Source organism: Canis lupus, chromosome 9 (assembly GCF_003254725.2).
Source record: "Canis lupus dingo isolate Sandy chromosome 9, ASM325472v2, whole genome shotgun sequence".
Lineage (NCBI taxonomy): Eukaryota > Metazoa > Chordata > Mammalia > Carnivora > Canidae > Canis > Canis lupus.
In genome coordinates this window covers 6,405,478-6,423,820 of record NC_064251.1, presented here as the reverse complement: position 1 = coordinate 6,423,820, position 18,343 = coordinate 6,405,478, and the positions used below count along the sequence as shown (strand labels likewise).

The 18,343-nt window shown below is 43.8% G+C and overlaps 1 protein-coding gene across 2 annotated transcripts in view; it reads left to right on the top strand.

The window, feature by feature from the left end:
• Positions 1 to 4,092: 4,092 nt before the first annotated feature.
• The window catches only part of RAB37 (RAB37, member RAS oncogene family), a 55,108-nt gene continuing 40,857 nt past the window's right edge, over positions 4,093 to 18,343 (top strand). Inside the window, exon 1 of one of the 2 annotated variants that reach the window (XM_049113929.1) lies at positions 4,093 to 4,866. In XM_049113929.1, the coding sequence (XP_048969886.1) occupies positions 4,795 to 4,866 (72 nt within the window). In that variant the 5' untranslated portion in view covers positions 4,093 to 4,794. The remainder of the gene's footprint in view (positions 4,867 to 18,343) is intronic. The other variant, XM_025467907.3, reaches the window with a different exon arrangement.

Here is an 18,343-nt window from a genome sequence, read left to right as displayed (position 1 = left end):
CATTACAAGTGAAGGAGGAATAGCATCATTTGAATGTGGATTTAGTTTAGCTAAAAATATATACTGTTAACTCTAGGACAACCACTGAAAAGAATTTTAAGAATTTTTTATTGATGTACTAAGAAAGAAGATAAAATGGAATCATACAAATTGTTCATTTAAAACTGGAGAATACGGGACACCTGGGTGGCTCCGTGGTTGAGCATCTGCCTTTGGCTCAGGGCATGATCCCGGTCCAGGGATCGAGTCCCACATGGGGCTCCCCACAGGGAGCCTGCTTCTCCCTCTGCCTGTGTCTCTGCCTCTCTCTGTGTGTCTCTCATGAATAAATAAATAAAATCTTTAAAATAAATAAGACTGGAGAATTCAGAAGGAAGAAGCATTTGGCAATGAATAGAAAATAACTATAAACGCAGTTAACATTAATCCAAGTATATCAATAATCATTCTAACTGTGAATGGTTTAATAAGCCAATTAAAAGAGAGATTGTCTTTAAAAAGACAACTATATATTGTCTGCAAAAACCAAACTAAAAATAAGACACCAACAGGTTAAAAGTAAGTAAAGGAATAGGGACACCTGGGTGACTTAGTAGTTGAGCCTCTGCCTTTGGCTCAGGTTGTGATCCTGGAATCCTGGGATCAATTCCCGCATCAGGCTTCCCACAGGGAGCCTGCTTCTCCCTCTGCCTGTGTCTCTGCCTCTCTCTCTCTCTGTCCTTCATGAATAAATAAATAAAATATTTTTTAAAAAAAGATTAAAGGAATGGAGGGATGCCTGGGTGACTGAGTCAGTTGAGCATCTGACTCTTGATTTCAGCTCAGGTCATGATCTCAGGGTCTTGAAATTGAGTCCTTCATCAGGCTCTGCACTAAGCATGGAGCCTGCTTGAGATTTTCTCTCTCCTCCTCCTTCTCTTCCTCTGACCCTACCGGCTTGTGCTCATTCTCTCTCTCTCTCTCTCTCTCTCTCTCTCTCAAAAAAAAAAAAAAAAAAAGGAAACAAATGGAGAAAGTTATTTCATGCTACCACACAGATCAAAAGACAGCTGGAGTAGCTATATTAACTTCAGACAAAGATTTCGGAAGAAAATTATCACCAATAAAGGTGATAATAAAGGGGGCACTACATAATGATAAAGGAGTCAGTTCTCCAAGAAATGTGTATGCACCTAAAAACAGTGTAAAAATACACAAAACAAAACAGACAAAACAAAAAGGAGAAAGGGATGAATCCACAATTATAGTCGGAGACTTCAAAACCCTCTGTCAGTAACTGACACATCTAGCAGGCAGAAAATCAATAAAGATATAGTTGACATGAGCAATATCAATCAACTTGATCTGATTGATATTTACAGAATACTTCATCCAACAACAAAATGCATTCTTTTGAAGCTCACCGGAAACATTCACCAAAATAAATCATAAAACACACCTTAGCAAATTTAAAAGAATAGAAATCACACAATGCATGCCATTTTAAAGTAGTATTGGTTATTTGAACATAAATAGCCCTAGAAGGAAGAAAACTAATCTTTATTCTATACATTTTAGTGGACATATTCCTTAATGAATGTCTATTTTCCTTTACTTTTTAAAGTTTTTTGTTTTAGTTCCAGTATAGTTAACATACAGTGTTATATTCATTTTAGGTGTACAATAAAGTGGTTATTTTCCTTTGCTTTTATTGCTTGCTCAACAATATACCTTCTGATATTCTCTGCCTGGCTAATGCCTACTCATGCTCAGTCCAAACTTAAAAATTAAAAACTTTGGGATCCCTGGGTGGCGCAGCGGTTCAGCGCCTGCCTTTGGCCCAGGACGTGATCCTGGAGACCTGGGATCGAATCCCACATCGGGCTCCCGGTGCATGGAGCCTGCTTCTCTCTCCCTCTGCCTATGTCTCTGCCTCTCTCTCTCTCTGTATGTGACTATCATAAATAAATAAAAATTTAAAAACAAAATTAAAAACTTTAATAACTTTTATAACAAAAGTATAAACAATTGAAAAATCCACAGAACATAACAAAATATTTGTGACATACAGGATTGCTGTCCTTAATATATAAAGAGATTTTATAAATAAATAAGAAAAAATGAGCAAATTTACTCTTGGCTCTGAAGTCACACAGCAACAAGAATAGTATCTTTAAATCTCAAATTTGGCTGTGTCACCCCCCTACTTAAAGTTCTTCAATGGCTTCACATCACTCTTAGGACAGAATCCAAAACCCTTAACATAGTCCACATGATCTGGTCCTCACCCACCTTTCTAGACTCTTCTCCCATCATCCCTCACCTCTCCCTCCCTGTACTGCACTCAGGCTGGTCTTTTTTTTGGCTCCTTGATACTGTAACATTTTTGCACATGCTGATCACTTTTCCTAGAGTCACACCACCACTCCCTCCACAACTCCCTTTCCTCCACCAGCTCTTTCTTCAGATCTCAGCTTAAATATCATTTCTCACGGAAGTCTTCTGTCATCAATTCCATATTATTTTGGATCCTCTATGGTATGTACTCCTCATAGCCCATAGCAAACAGATGAAATCATCTTTCTGAATCCTCAGAGCTCAGAACCATACTCTGAGAAGGGTGACCCTTCCTAGGTATGAGGCTCGAAACAAAGCAACCTTTGGCTTCTTCTGGAACCTTTTTATCTACAACAGTAATGGATGGTGAAGAAGCCTAGGCGAAAGTTATGATGAGAACTTCTCCAAGCTATTAGTCCTAAGGTGGTTTTTTTTGTTTGTTTGTTTTTTGTTTTTTGTTTTAGAAAAGATGTGTTTGCTAAGGTGGGTTTTGTGATTTATTTTGGTGAATGTTTCAGGTGAGCTTCAGAAGAATGTGCATTTTGTTGTTGGATGGAGTATTTTATAAATATCAATCAGATCAAGTTGATTAATATTGCTCTTCATGTCAACTTTGGGAACCTAATGAAATCTACGGGACTCCTCACCAGAAAAATGCACATAAGGAAAACTTTTGATAATGTTTTCATAGTTCACAATTCCTTAAAGTCCATTTATTTACCTCAGGTTAAGAACCCCAATTGTGGCATGCCTGGGTGGCTCAGCAGTTGAGCATCTGTCTTCAGCTCAGGGTATGATCCTGGGTCTGAGGATGGAGTTCACATTGGGCTGTCTGTGGAGAGCCTGCTTCTCCCTCTGTCTATGTCTCGGCCTCTCTCTGTGTGTCTCTCATGAATAAATAAATAAAAATCTCTGTTTTTTAAAAAAAAAAAAAAGAACCCCAATTGTAGGCCTAGTGAGAATCTCATACACATAAACACATTGGTTATCTGGCTTTGTTGATGTAATCACTACTCACTGAATATCTACAGTGTAGAGATTCCAGTAAGACTAACACTTTATAAGTGAAATTTGATCCACTGTTTAAAAGAAAAGAAAGATTTTCTCATACATTTTCTCATTTACTCTTCACACACACACACACAAAAAAACAATAAGATAGGCACACATTGCCCTACCCATTTTACAAATGAAAAAAACATAATCCCAAAGACGTAAGTGATTTGGCTAAGGCCACTAGTCAAAAAGGAACTGAAATCCAGGAGTAATACACACTCTTTAACCTTAGGCCTGGCCCTTCCCCTCCATATTGACCAGTGCCAGTGGTAATAGGACTTGTGCCTAGTGATGTAACGGCCTGCTGAACACCAGGGTCATCATATAAGGATAACCCCCAAGGCCAAAATCTCAGCCCCCAATTTCCAGGGTGGTCAGTCCCATGCTCTTCTGTGATATGACTGCAAATGGGAGGTCCCAGCCGAAGGACTCCCTTGGTGTTTAGAAGAGATAGGCAGAGCTTCCCATCTCCCTGCCCCAAGAGCATTATACCAAACATTCTTTGTGTTCTTCATATATGCCAGGCATCCACCTAGGCTATTTATGTGAATTAACTTACTAAATCCTCAGAACAACACCAGAGTGTAGGTATAATTATTATCTCTATTTTGTGGACACCTAGGGACGGTGAAGTAACTTGCCCAAGATTACACAACCAATAATTTTCAGAGCTCACATTTGAACTCTGAGCCTGTACTCTTAATCACACCACCATTCTGCCTCTCCGGGCCAATTGTTCCTTACTTTTGTGGGTCAGGAGCACCCTGGAGATTGTAATTAAGCTCTAGAAAAGGGAAAAGGTGGTTAAGCAGAATTTTTGCAAAGTAATTCAGGACTTCAAGGACTCGCAAGCCCCATCATCTGTGAACCTCATACATAATGGAGGGAGCTGTCCAGGGACCAAAAGAGAAGCTGCGCCAGAGCCTCAGCACTTCACCCCTGCAAACGCGGGAGGAGAGCTGAGCTGCGTGGTATAACCGGGATGCTCGTTCTCTGAGAATCAGGAAGGGTGAGCTCCCGGGACCGCAATGCCCTGGGAACGCAGCCGGACTCTGAGCCTCCGAAGTGCGGTAGCTGAACCAGATAAGCGCGGACCACTAAGCTACACCGCAATCGTGCTTGTCTGCCAGCAACCTGGAGTCACAAGACAGGGGATTCTGAGCGGACGGGATCTCGGAACTCCGGTCCCAGGCGCAGAGGGACGTGTCGCTGTTCCTGGTGCTGAAACGTTGCGGAGGGGAGGGGCCTGCCCGCCCCCCACCCGACCCTCCACTCCCGCCGCCGCCGCGGGAGCTGTCCAGTGCTGAACCCGGGTGCGGCCCGGCCCGCGGGGCTAGACCCGAGCCTGCCGCACCCAGCCGAGCCTGGGAGCGCTGACGCAGAACGCAGGGAAGGCGAGAAGCCCTGGGCTCCACGCCGGGCATGGACCAGCAAAGACTGGATTCCTACCAGCGGGGAACTAGCCGTGACTTCAATGAGCACGTCCTGCATAAGGTAAGAATCTCCGGCAGCCCCCCCGCCCCCATCCCAAAGCTGGGAGAGGGTGCTCAGCAAGAGTTCTCTCCGCTCCCCTGACTTGGCTTTGGGACTTAAAGAGAAACCAGCCCTTATCTGCGAGCATGGGAACGCTTTCTGTCTGATCCTGTTTGCAGCTCAAAACAGATATGCGTAAACACTGGGGGAGGGGCCTACTTCAGAGGCTCAGATTATCAGGAGCTCCTTTCAATTCATGTAACTCACCTATGTCCCTTTCTCACTCACTTCGTTCCTGCCTCTCATCCATTTGAACTCCCGTGTTCTCTGAGCACCCTGGCCGACCGTGACCCTTCTGGGAGGAGGCTGTCTGTCCTCCCACCCTTGCCTCCCAAGCTCTGACCCTGTCAGATCTGGCCGTTGTGGCCAAAGACCTGAATTCCTGGGTGAAATGATCACAGAAATGATCTACAGCAGAAACAAACTGCTATTTTTAAATTAGACTGCCTCCGGGCTCCAGAAAGCTGCCTTCCAGCTACTATTCAGCCTACTGAAAGTGTTCGCTTATTTCAAAGCTCTAACTCATCCGTTGCTCCTCTAATTCAAATTTCTTATGCAACCCAATTCTCAATGTAGGTTTTCTCTTGAAGTGGTTGTTAGGGAAAAGTAGCAGTCTCTCTCTAGGCAAGTTTTTTTTAATGCAAAATCCATCACTTCAAAAGAATCAGAGCCTTATATTTGTCGTGAGAAGTCATGGATTGCTCCTCACACCTTGCTCTGCCCTCCTCATTGAGTCCTTATTTATCCTACTTTGCTAATATCAATTTATCTGTTAGATCCCTGAAAAGCTGTATATGGTTCTATGTTTGGAGATTATTTAAATCTAAATGTCACTCAAAAAATTCCATGAATGTGGGTCACCTGACTGGTTCAATCAGAAAAGCATGTGACTCTTGATCTCGGGGTCCTGAATTAGAACCTTATGTTAAGCATAGAGATTACTTAAATAAACAAAGAAATTTTAAACAAATAAATAATAAAAATCTCATGAATGCAAGCTTTTAAATAAGCTGATTCACCCTTTTCCCCTATAACACAAGTTTATATTTGAGGAAACCAAAGTCCAGAGAGGCAAAGTATCTTGTCCAAGAAGATAGTAAATGGCAGAGCTGGTACTAAAAGCCTGAAATTCTGACTCCAAATCTAATACCTTTTTTTCTCTATACAAGTATGATCCACAGGCCAGCAGCACTGGCATTACCTGAGAGATTGTTAAAAATGTGAGGGGCACCTCGGTAGTACAGTCAGTTAAGCTTCTGACTCTTGGTTTCGTTAGGCTCAGGTAGTGATCTCAGGGTCATGAAATGGAGCCCCTCTACGGTGGATGCTGAGTGCGGAGTCGGCTTGAGATTCTTTCTCCCTCTCTCTCCCATTTGTGCTCTCTTCCGCACACTCTCTAAAGTAAATAAATAAATCTTTTTTAAAAAAGATGAAATCTCGGGATGTCTGGGTGGCTCAGTGGTTGAGCATCTGCCTTCGGCTCAGGGCATGATTCCAGGTCCAGGGATTGAGTCCTGCATCAGGCTCCCTGAGAGGAGTCTGCTTCTCCCTCTGCCTGTGTCTCTCATGAATGAATAGATAAAATCTTTCTTAAAAAAAAATGTGAAATCTCAGGTCCCATTCCAGACCCACTGAATCTAATTTGTATTTTAAAATGACCTCTAGAAAATAAATATGCACAATAAAATTTCAGATGCATGGGCCTGGCTATTTCTGACACAAATGAAGGAAAATCAACTACTGACATCTGTAAATTTGAATAGTCCATGTGACTTCCCCCACCAGGTCCCTGAACCCCTAAGGTATAGAGAAAGAGAGAAATTATAACAACTGCCCCAGCCAGGAAGTTTTAAAATGGTGCAGTTTGAAATAAACTAGAGTAAGATCTGTGTTCTTTGAGGTTGTGAACCTAGACCCAGTAGAAAGTGCATGCAAGCAAAGGGACATAATTACAGAGCAGTTACAAAACACCCTGGTAATTAGATATATGGGTCTTTCCAAGTTAAACCATCTTACAGGGATGCCTGGGTGGCTCAGCAATTGAGTGTCTGCCTTTGGCTCAGGGTGTGATCTTGGAGTCCCATGATCAAGTCCCACATTGGGCTCCCTGCATGGAGCTTGTTTCTCCCTCTGCCTATGTCTCTGCCTCTCTCTCTCTCTGTGAGTGTCTTTCATGACTAAATAAATAAAATCTTTTTTAAAACCCCATCTTGGGCAGCCCGGTGGCGCAGCGGTTTGGCGCCTCCTGCAGCCCAGGGCGTGATCCTGGGGACCCTGGATCGAGTCCCACGTCAGGCTCTCTGTATGATGCCTGCTTCTCCCTCTGCCTGTGTCTCTGCCTCTCTCTGTGTCTCTCATGAATGAATAAATAAAATCTTTAAAAAAAAATAATAAAACCCCATCTTGGGCAGCCCGGGTGGCTCAGAGGTTAGCGCCGCCTTCAGCCCAGGGCCTGATCCTGGAGACACAGGATCGAGTCCCACGTCATCAGGCTCCCTGCATGGAGCCTGCTTCTCCCTCTGCCTGTGCCTCTGACTCTCTCTCTCTCTCTGGGTCTCTCATGAATAAATAAATAAAATCTTTAAAAAAATAAATAAAATAAAACCCCATCTTATAAAGATGTAAACATTCATTTTGGCACTTTAAGATTTGGATGTCAAAGTTTTCAAATTATTGATAAGTGTGGTCTTTACCACCTCAATTACCCACATATGAAATATAGGATGTACCCCCCAAAAGAATTTCACTGCCTTTGGGTTTATTTATCACCGAAGTGGGAGACAGCCTGTTCCGACAACTTCCAATATATTCGAAGACAAGTGTCTACTTACTACTAGTAAATGTTTGTTTTCTTCAGCTTGGTTGTGAGCATCTTGAGAGAAGAAGCTGGACTTACACCTTCTGTGGTGCCCGACAAAGTAACATGCATGTAGAAAATTGCCCTTTCATGTTATGTTGATCACCTCCTCCTAATATGATTTTATTATTCTGAACGACTTTTTAATGTGATCCACGTAAGATCCACCTACCTTTATGGAAAGGGGTAAGGTATCAATATATTTATATTATTTTTAAGTTTGCCATATAATAGAATCCAAGAAATTCTTGTTGATTCATTTGAACATATTGGCCATGGGAAGCAGGACTTCCCTCCAAATTAGCTGCTAGGGAGAATGATTTTTTTAGATAAACTTTTTGTTGATGTAAACACAAGAAAATCCCAAATCATATGTGTTTACCCTGATGGATTATCACAAAGTAAGCACCTCTGTGCAACCACTCCAAAAATAAAGAGATAGAATCTTGCCAACTTCCCAGGAACCCCATATACACACACCTTCCTCATACTCCCCCTTCTCCTCCCCAGAAGTTACCTTTATAGAGGGGAAGTATCATTCAATGTTTTATCAGGGATGGCGGATTTTATGTAGGGATAGTTTTAGAAACTCATAGGGAAGAGACATTGCTGTATGATGGATAAAAACTCTAGGCTCGAAATCATTCATATCTTGATATGACTTTGAATGACATCTATGAGCCTTTTTTTCTTATCTATATGATAGAAGTAATATTACCTAGCTTATTGTCTTTGAGGGAAAATGCTAGATAATATAATGTAAATATGTAGATATAAATATATATATTTCTCTGGCATATAGGAAGCCTTTGATAAATGGTGGTTATTATTAGGGCACATATCTCAGGCTTCAGAGCAACTTCAATAGGTGTCACATTGAGTGTCACCTAAACTAATGAATCTTTGGGGCACCTGGGTGGTTCAGTTGGTTGAGCATCTGCCTTCGACTCAGGTCATGATCCCAGGGTCCTGGGATGGAGCCCTACATTGGGCTCTCCACTCAACAGAGAAGGGCCTGCTTCCTCTCCCTCTGCTCCCCTTCCCCACTTGTGCTCTCTCTTATTATCTCTCTGTGTCTCTCAAATAAATAAATAAAATCTTTAAAAATAAATAAATAAAATAAAATAATGAATCTTTGTGAGAAGAGCTGCAGCTCCTTACACAGACACACATACACAGGGCAGCCCTGGTGGCTCAATGGTTTAACGTTGCCTTTGGCCCAGGGCCTGATCCTGGAGACCCGGGACCGAGTTTCACATCGGGCTCCCTACATGGAGCCTGCTTCTCCCTCTGCCTGTGTCTCTGCCTTTCTGTGTGTGTGTGTGTGTGTGTGTGTGTCTCACAAATAAATAGGTAAAATCTTAACACACACACACACACACATTCTTCAGGAACACAATCCTATGGAATTAATCTCACACACCCACCATCAAGATTCCCATGTGAACATCCTAACCCTGACGTCCTAAATTGAATATTTCCTTTCTCTGGAAGGTGAAGCATGGGGCACAATAAAACCTCTTCTTAAAATTCGCTTATATAAAAAAAAACATGCCACATATCATCAGCCTTCAAAGGCACTTGCACTTGAGCTAGTCCCAAGAGTTAGAGGGTGACCCAGAGGAGCCTGAGTAACTCCTAGGATATTCCTGGAGTGTGGGCTGGAAGCTGGGAACTGCTTGGAAACATTGAGTTCATCCATCACATGCTTGATGATGTTTTTAAATAGAGTTGCTGTTGTTCTCACAAAACTGAATATTTGATGCAACTAAATAATTTAAAACATGTGAACAACCTTGCTGCTCTTTTGCAAAGAGAACTCCTAGCCTTCTCTTGCTACCAGTATAGTCTTGAGAACCATCAAGGGTAATGGTGTGACTTGAAAGCTCTGGAACAGCCCACAGATTTGATTCTTGCTGTGCCAGGGTCTGACTGTAAACTCTAGGAAAAGTGAATCACAGAGCTTTGCCCTGGATGCTAATGAATCAGGACACAGAGACTTCAGTTCAAGAGCTTACTTCCTAATTCACCATCACCAGTGCTCTGATACACACCTACATGCCACCATTTTTCCAAGAGGAGAAACTAATTACTAAACCAAAGTCTCTCTCCTCTGTAGTATCTCAGAAAGACCATTGACCAGGGGGCAGAAAGATGTGGACTGCTTATCCATTCATCCAGGGCTTGGTCCTTGCTGGAAAAAATTGAATTATAAAGACCTCTGTGCTACAAGGGATTTCTGTTCCCTCTGACTCTGCTCTAATATATCTTCTATCCCTGAGTAAGATAGGCAAGAGATTCATCTCTAGTAGCCCCCTCTTCACTTGCACTGTCCCTTGTTTACTGCTCATCTTGTGATTTCCACACCCCTCAGTGGTCCACACACTTTACCTATTCATTCAGCAACCATGTACTGAGCATGCCCCAAGTGTGAGAACCTATGCTGGGTATTATAAAGAAAACACACACATACACACACAAATTGTTCCCACTTTCAATAAGCTTGTGGCTATAAGACATGCACATAAATTACTATAATACTGTGTAGAGTCTCAGATATGCCCTAAGAAAGGTATAAGAAGGTACAGTGGGATAACCCAGGAAGAAAGGGTTAAGGATAACCCAGGAAGAAAGGTATAAGAAGGTACAGTGGGATAACCCAGGAAGAAAGGGTTACTTCTAACCTCAATTTGAAATGGCCTCTGATTAAGAATTAATATCTAAGAGAGCCAGAGTTCCACACACCAGCCAGCCTTGCTCTCCCAATGGGTCATCCATCGCCTGCTGATCCTGGAGAAAGTTCTGGTTTCAGCAGCATTTTATTTCCCTGCCAGAAAATGTTACCATGGAAAGAGCCATCCCTGCAAAAGGCCATACCCACTATTCTGTCTCCCTCTACCGTTCTTTATCCCTCAGGGACTTTTTTTCTCAATTAAACAATGCTCATGGAACACAAATTTGTAGTAAAGGAATCCAATTCTACAGGAAAACCTGTACCCTATAGGTGAAGAGATTTTGCTTTCTTTTTTTTTCAAATATTTTATTTATTTAGTCAAGAGAGAGGCAGCGACATAGGCAGAGGGAGAAGCGGGCTCCATGCAGGGATCCTGATATGGGACTCTATCCGGGGACTCTGGGGTCATGCCCTGAGCCAAAGGCAGACACTCAAGCACTGAGCCACCCAGACATCCTGAGATTTTACTTTCAGGTGAGTTCATTGTACCTCAAAAAAGCAGTGTCAGGGTTTGGGTTTTGCCTTTGCTTTGTTTTGTTTTTAAGAAAAAATGTGTAAAACCAGAGTGAGAGCACTAGCTCCAGTATTGCGAGATTTCCGTCCTCAGTTCAGAAACAAAAAAGCTAGGAAAAGTTAGCTGCTCCCTGTCAAATGTTTCCATTTGCTTGTTTTCCTTTCTTGCTTGCTCTGGAGGCTTTCAGATAAATAAATGAAGTGTGTGTTACGTCACTGAGGATCTCCGGCCATCTTGGACTCCTTTGACTAATCTGTCTATCCTGCCAGATCCCAAGCAGGCAGCTGGCTTGGGGAGTGGTGCTGACTGGTTCTCTTGGATAACCCAGCAGGAAATGAAGCTGAATCTGTCCAACATCCAAACTCTTCAAGCTTTCCTCCCCAAGCACTTGTCTCTCTAATTTGGAGTTCCTGTGTCTTTGGGGAGAAAATATCTGAGATTTTCTAGTGTTGGTTCGCTAATAAATATTCCCTCCTATAAGCTGTTTTGGGGAGAGGCTTTGACTTCCTTCAGTTTGAGGGCAGGAAACCCACCTTTTCTGGAAGTAAACAGCCAGAGGCCAGCACCAGGCCAGGGAACTGTTAAACGGGAAATTTGAAGTGGCTCTAAACTTATCCCAGTGTGCTCCTTGCTTCCGGCCTCCCCTTTCAAGCAAGAAAAGCAGTCTCTGGAGATGGCGAGTGAGAATGGAGCTCACAGCTCCCTTGCCAACTTGCAAAGCACTCAGGCAATGCACTTCCCCAGTTGGGAGCAACCCTGGACCATTTTCCCACCAGCCAACCAGAGTAGGTTTTCCCAGGCCAAGTGAGAGAGCTCCAAGCCAGTAGTAAACAATAGCTCTGGATGTGTTAACCCTTACCTGACCCTGCCAGTCAAAAGCTCCCCAGACCAGGCAGCCCTGGTGGCTCAGAGGTTTAGTACTGCCTTCAGCCCAGGGCACAATCCTAGAGACCCAGGATCGAGTCCCATGTCAGGCTCCCTGCATGGAGCCTGCTTCTCCCTCTGCCTGTGTCTCTGCCTCTTTCTCTCTCTGTCTCTCGTGAATAAATAAATAAATAAAATCTTAAAAAAAAAAAAAAGCTCCCCAGACCTCACCCTGCTCCTCAAAATAGCAAGGTCCTATGAAAATAATTGTTAAAACAGACAGAGCTCATGAATCCCCTAGTAGACAATTCCTGTTTCACTGACCTTGATGCCAAGGTCTACTCCTTCCTTTATTATTTGTATTTCTGCTTATTAGAAGACAGTTTTGACACATCCACATGAAGGTGTTATTTAATACTTTGTGCTTATGCAAATAGCAAACTTTAAAAAATTATTTACTTATTTGATACAGAAAGAGAGAGAGGGGGGAAGAAGCAGAAGGAGAGAGAATCTCAAGCAGATTCCTCGCTGAGTGTGAAGCATGATGCAGAACTCAATCCCAAGGCCCTGAGATCGTGTCCTAAGCTGAAACCAAGAGTCAGGTGCTTAACTGACTGAGTCATCCAGGTACCCTGTTAAGGGCCTTTTTTTTTTTAAGATTTTATTTATTTATTCATGAGAGACACAGAGAGAGAGGAGAAGCAGGCTCCATGCAGGGAACCTGACAGGGGACTCGATCCCAGGACTCCAGGATTACGCCCTGGGCTGAAGGCAGCACTAAACCGCTGAGCCACCCATCTGTCCTGTTAAGGGCCTTTTAAAGGCAAAGCAAACCTTTCCCCTCCCCCTCCTCCTCCCTCTGCCTTTTGAATTTTGCATCCATACCACTCCCAGGAAGTCTGCTTACTAAAAAGCAGATCTGCCATGTGTCAGAGCAATACCCCCAGAGGACCGTGAGGAACTGGTAGACTCAGCTTTTTCCAGCCCCTTCCAACTTCGCATTAAAAAGGCCTCAACCTTCAGAAGGAATGACATTGCTGGTAGACTCAGCTCAGATGGAGAGAGACCCCCTCCAGACCCCCAGGATCCTCCTCCTTCTGCCGGTGGGGGCAGGGCAGGGGGGGAGCCATAATCTTCACCCAGATTCTTCCCCCTTCTTCTGGTCCCCTTCTCAGGTTTCACAGATTGTGAACTAAGAAGTATAAAATCATCGGGCTGCCTGGGTGACTCAGTGGTTGAGCGTCTGCCTTTGACTCAGTTCATGATCCCGGGATCCTGGGATCCAGTCCTGCATTGGCCTCCCCACAGGGAGCCTGCTTCTCCCTCTGCCTGTGTCTCTGCCTCTCTCTGTGTGTCTCCCATGAATAAATAAATAAAATATTAGGAAAAAAGTATAAAATCCTCTCTGTGCTATAATCTAGAGGGACCCAGTGAGACTAGTAGTTGTTAGTAACAAGTGATAAAAATTAACAATGGTTCATCAGTGGAGCATTTTAAAGTTATTAAATACTTTAATATATACTATAACACTTAATACTCCATGCTTTTTCCAGGAGATGTTAATACTAATTTCATATTGTAAATAGAGAGTGGAGGCCAGATAAAAAAAAAATTAAGTTACTTGCTCAAGGTCACAGCAGGAAAGTATTGTGGGAATTTCAATAATAGCAGCAAACCCCTAAAAGCACTTATGTGCCAGGCACTATTCTGAGCCCTTTACATTCAATCCTACAACAACCCGATTTTATTTTATTTTATTTTATTTTTTCCGATTTTAATCTCATTTTGAAGATGAGTAAATGAGGGGTGCCTGGGTGGCTCAGTCAGTTAACCATCTAACTCTTAATTTCTACTCAGGTCATGATCTCAGGGTCATGAGATGAAGCCCTGTGTTGGGCTCCATGCTCAGCATGGAGTCTGCTTGAGGTTCTCTCTCTCTCTCTCCCCCCTAAATAAATAAATAAAGTCTTAAAAAATAAAAGAAAAAAGATGAGTAAACAAGCCACAGAAACATTAAGAAACTTGTCTGAGGTCACCCAGCTAATAAGTGACAGAGCCCAGACTCTAACATCAACAGTTAGAGATCCAAGCAGATAGGGTCAGGAGAGGGTAAAGATCTTTGCCAAGGGTGTCACATTGCTGAGGAAGGGGTCACAGCAGTTGAATGTAGGGTGTCAACAGCAGTCCAGTGTGTAGCCCCCAGCTCTGTAGGACTAGAGCCTGGTTTTGCTCACTCACACAAGAGTAGACCCATCACTCCAGGCATGCTCCTGTTAATCAAACTCACAAGACTGATGGATTGTGCTAGATGTCAAACCACATTATAATCAGGGGATTGTTTGCTAAGCATGAAATCCGGGAAAAGACTTGGAAGATTCAGACGTTTAATGAAACCAGGCTGATATAGTATGATGGTTGGCTACAGTGTGAGTACAGCCCGGATGTACAACTCCTGCAGCCCTTTACCTTGGGGCCTCTCTACCCTGCCCCACCACCACCCCCAGCTGTATTTAACCCTAGTGCCAGGGGAAAGGGGTGTGCTATTCTCTCTCATTTCCTGTGCTCCTTTAGGAACCACATGCTTTTGGGCTTGAGAATGCCCAGGACTCAACCTGGTTGGAGACAAGAGGGTGGGAATGCTCCCTTTTCAGGAGCCTCCATCAGACATACCAACATTTGTCACCTTATTCTCTGCCTTCATTTCTCTTACTGCCCTTGTCAGGGCCTTAGGGATTTGGTATTAGGGGAAAGAATCATGAAAGAAAAAAAGTGATTGGGGCCATTTCCTCATATCCCACCACCACCCCAGCCCACGTGCACCCTTTGAAATCAGATGTCACTGGTTGAGAATCTTGAGAATGAATTTAACAAACTTCTGCTGGGCACCATGTGTTTCTGAGCCCTGGGAACCCATTCCCTACCCCGCAAGAAACTGAGTGTGGCAGGCTGGGCGGGTCACTAGGCTGGCATGAAGATGACTCAGGCCACATCTGACTTCAGCTCAATATGACACATGAGCTTCAGTGTCTATGAAGACATCTTAAAGGTCATGGGAAGTGAGAAGTGGGCCCTTGGGGACAAGGTCAAATGTTTACAGCTCCCTCTAGCTACCAAGTTCTGAGTCCTGACTCAGGGACTGATCTGAAAGGCTACAAAATCCACAGCTCCAGGAGGAAGTGCCAGCACTGAAGGTCAGAAAGGCTCTGGGCCCCCAAGACAGGAATCCCTTCAAGTCCATGTCCAAGACAGTAAGGAGTTCACCAGTGTATTTCTGAGAAGTGCCTGGAGTAAAGATCTATGGCCCAAGCTTGGCAGAGTTGGATAAGGAGAAGCAAAGCTGGGACCCCTTCCCTGAACATCTCCAAAGATCTGAGATGATAAACATCCAAACTAAAAAACGCCGGGATTCTGACCCTGGGGGATGACAGGCTGGCTGATGAAGAGAGGCTTGGGAAAGACAGAGGCAGGGGCCAGGTGAGCTCTGCAGTCATGCCCTCAAGAACTCTCACTCCCCCATGCCCAAAGAGCCCAGTCTCCTCCAGACATCATAGTGCAGTGCCACAAACACATGAGAAGGCCACACAGAGTAGTGTCTGACCACCACTTGTCTGGCCCATCCCCTGACCTATCCACCCCCTGCCTTGTCTATCCCCTGCCCTGTTCACCACCTGCCTGTTCAGTGATTTGCTTAGAGGCAGATCATTAGTCAAAGAAGAGAAGGGACCTGGGATGTAAAAAAAAAAAAAAAAAAAAAAAAAAGGCTTATATCAAAAAGGCTTATATCATAGCTATGCCTTTTGCCAACTGTATTTCCTTGGTCATTCCATTCAAACAGCCCTTTACAGTTTGCAGAGCACTTGCATATAAACTGTCTCGTCTGATTTCCATAGCACAGCATAAGTGGCCCAGGTATCATTGTTGCCTGTCAAGGGGGAACTTTCTTGGTCAGGGCCCTTTTGGTTGCCAGTGACAAAACCCAAGTCAAACCATCTTAAACATAAAGAAAATCCACTGGCTCATGTAACTGAGAAACCTGAAGATGCTGCTCAGTTGGATCCAGGGATTCAAACAATGGCATCTGTCTCTGTCTCTCAACAGTCTTCCCTCTAACTCCACTTTATTTACAGGTAGGGTTCTCCTCATGGGGTCACCTGATGGCCAGAAGCTCCAAGTCACAGCATCAGGGCTGATAGTTTCCACTAAAGTCCTAGATCCAATACTTATTTGACTGAAATGAGTCATGCGCCCACCCCTGGAGGAGGAGATAGTCCCACCCAAGCCTTATCAGCCATGAGTGGAAGAAAGTGGTTTCCAAAGAAAATGAGGGTGTGTTAGCTATAGGCTAGTCATGCAAAAACAAGAGGACCCCATGGTAATTCTGGGGAAATCTGGGTCCCAATTTTTTTAAGGAGGCTCCCCACCCAGTGTAGATCGAGACCTGGGCTGAGATCAAGAGTCAATCACTCAACCAACTGAGCCACCCAGGCACCCCCTTTGTTTCTTTTTCCAGTATTTTTAAATCTTTAATGAGAAGAAACTGAGAGAGCTGAACTGAACTTGTCACTCTCCCGCTGAAACTGGGCTACTTGTGTCCCATACATGGTGTCATTTAAGACTGGATACCCAGACTTAGATTATTAATTGCCATACTTAGGTAATGAACTGATGTCACCCTATAAAGCTTATTGGGGTTGTGGAGCCAAACCTCACCCTATGGGTGGGAATAGACTTTCCTGTAGGGGAAACAGATGACCCAACTTTCAACCACCCCTGGAGGAGGTCAGAGTAGGGGCAGCGGATGAGGACACAGGATGCAAGGCTAAGGTTGGAATGAAGGGAAGTTTTTCCCCCTGGTTTTGGGACCAGGGTCAGTTGGTGTGAAGACACCTGAATTTTTCCAGTGGGAGTAAGGCATGAGCAGTCTATGGCCACACAAGGGCAGATGAGAATTGAGACAAGAGCCTCCCAAGTCCAGCTTCATGAGTGTGCCACCTGCGTAGTCACATGGGGCTCCACGTTGGGAAGGGCCCTATGATTGGTTTAATGCCCTATTGTCACTATCTTGAGATCTCAATATTTTGTACAAGGAAACCCATATTTTCATTTTGTGCTGGACCCCAAATTATGTAACTGTTGCTGCTGTAAAATAAGAACCCCTGGAGCATCCTGGTGCCTGAGTGGCTCAGTCAGCTGAGTGTCCAACTCTTGATTTCAGCTCAGGTCTCCATCTCAAGCTAGTGAGTTTGAGCCCCAAGTTGGGCTCCATGCTGTCCATGGAACCTACTTAAAAAAGAAGAAGAAGAAGAAAGAAGAAGGAGAAGGAGAAGGAGAAGGACAACAACAACAACCACCCCTGGAGGGTCTGAACCCAGGTCTGGGCAACAGTTCTGAGCTATTCTTTTGGGCACATCCCCTTCTTTTGATCTAACCTCATGCCTGGTTTCAGATGAGCCATGAGGAGATAGAGAAAAGTTATCTCATGCTCTGGGCAGAATGGCAAAGAGGTGATCAGTATCCCCACCCCTGCCACAGGGCTGTCACTGTGTCACCAATAGCATTCACTTGCAAGAACAATCTGCAAGGGTCATAGGCAGCAGGAAGCATGTCATGGAAGGCAAATCAGAACCCAAAGGTGGACAGGGGAGGCCCCAGCCTCAGGGGCAGGTGCCTGCTACATAGGGCTGGGGAAGAAGTAAATGAGACTTGCATTTGTGACTTAAGCACTGTGTTGAACAGTCAGCTTTTGTTGGTTATTGGTTAATCATAGGAGTCATTATTATTAATATCTAATTACAAAATGTGTGAAATGCAGAACAAAACTTACTTGTGATGCTGTTTCATAACCCATATCTTAAATAAAAATGGAATTACTCTCTGAAAAAAATATATATATAGTTGACCTTTGAACAATATGGCTTTCAACTGCACATATCCACTTATATGCAGATTTTTTTCAGTAAATACCGTATAGTACGGTATGGCATTTCCCTATGATTTTTCCTAATAACATTTTCTTTTCTCTAGCTTACTTTATTGAAAGAATACAGTGTGTAATACATACAGGATGCAAAATATGTGTTAATCAACCGAGCTATCAATAAGGCTTCCAGTCAACAGTACACTAGGATGTTAAGTTTTGAGGGAAGTCGAAAGTTATATGTGGATTTTCAATTGTGCCGGGGTCAGCACTCCTAACCCCCCCCCCCCGCCATTGTTCAGGGTAGGCTGTAAATATTCATAGCTACCTCACAGGCATTTTGTCATTCACATTTCACCCTCATTTAAAAAAATATTTTATTTATTTATTCATGAGAGACACAGAGAGAGAGAGGCAGAGACATACACAGAGGAAGATGCAGGCTCCTCACAGGGAGCTCAATACAGGACTCACTCCATCCTGGGACCCTGGGATCATGCCCTGAGCCAAAAGCAGTCGCTCAATCACTGAACCACCCAGGTGTCCCTCACC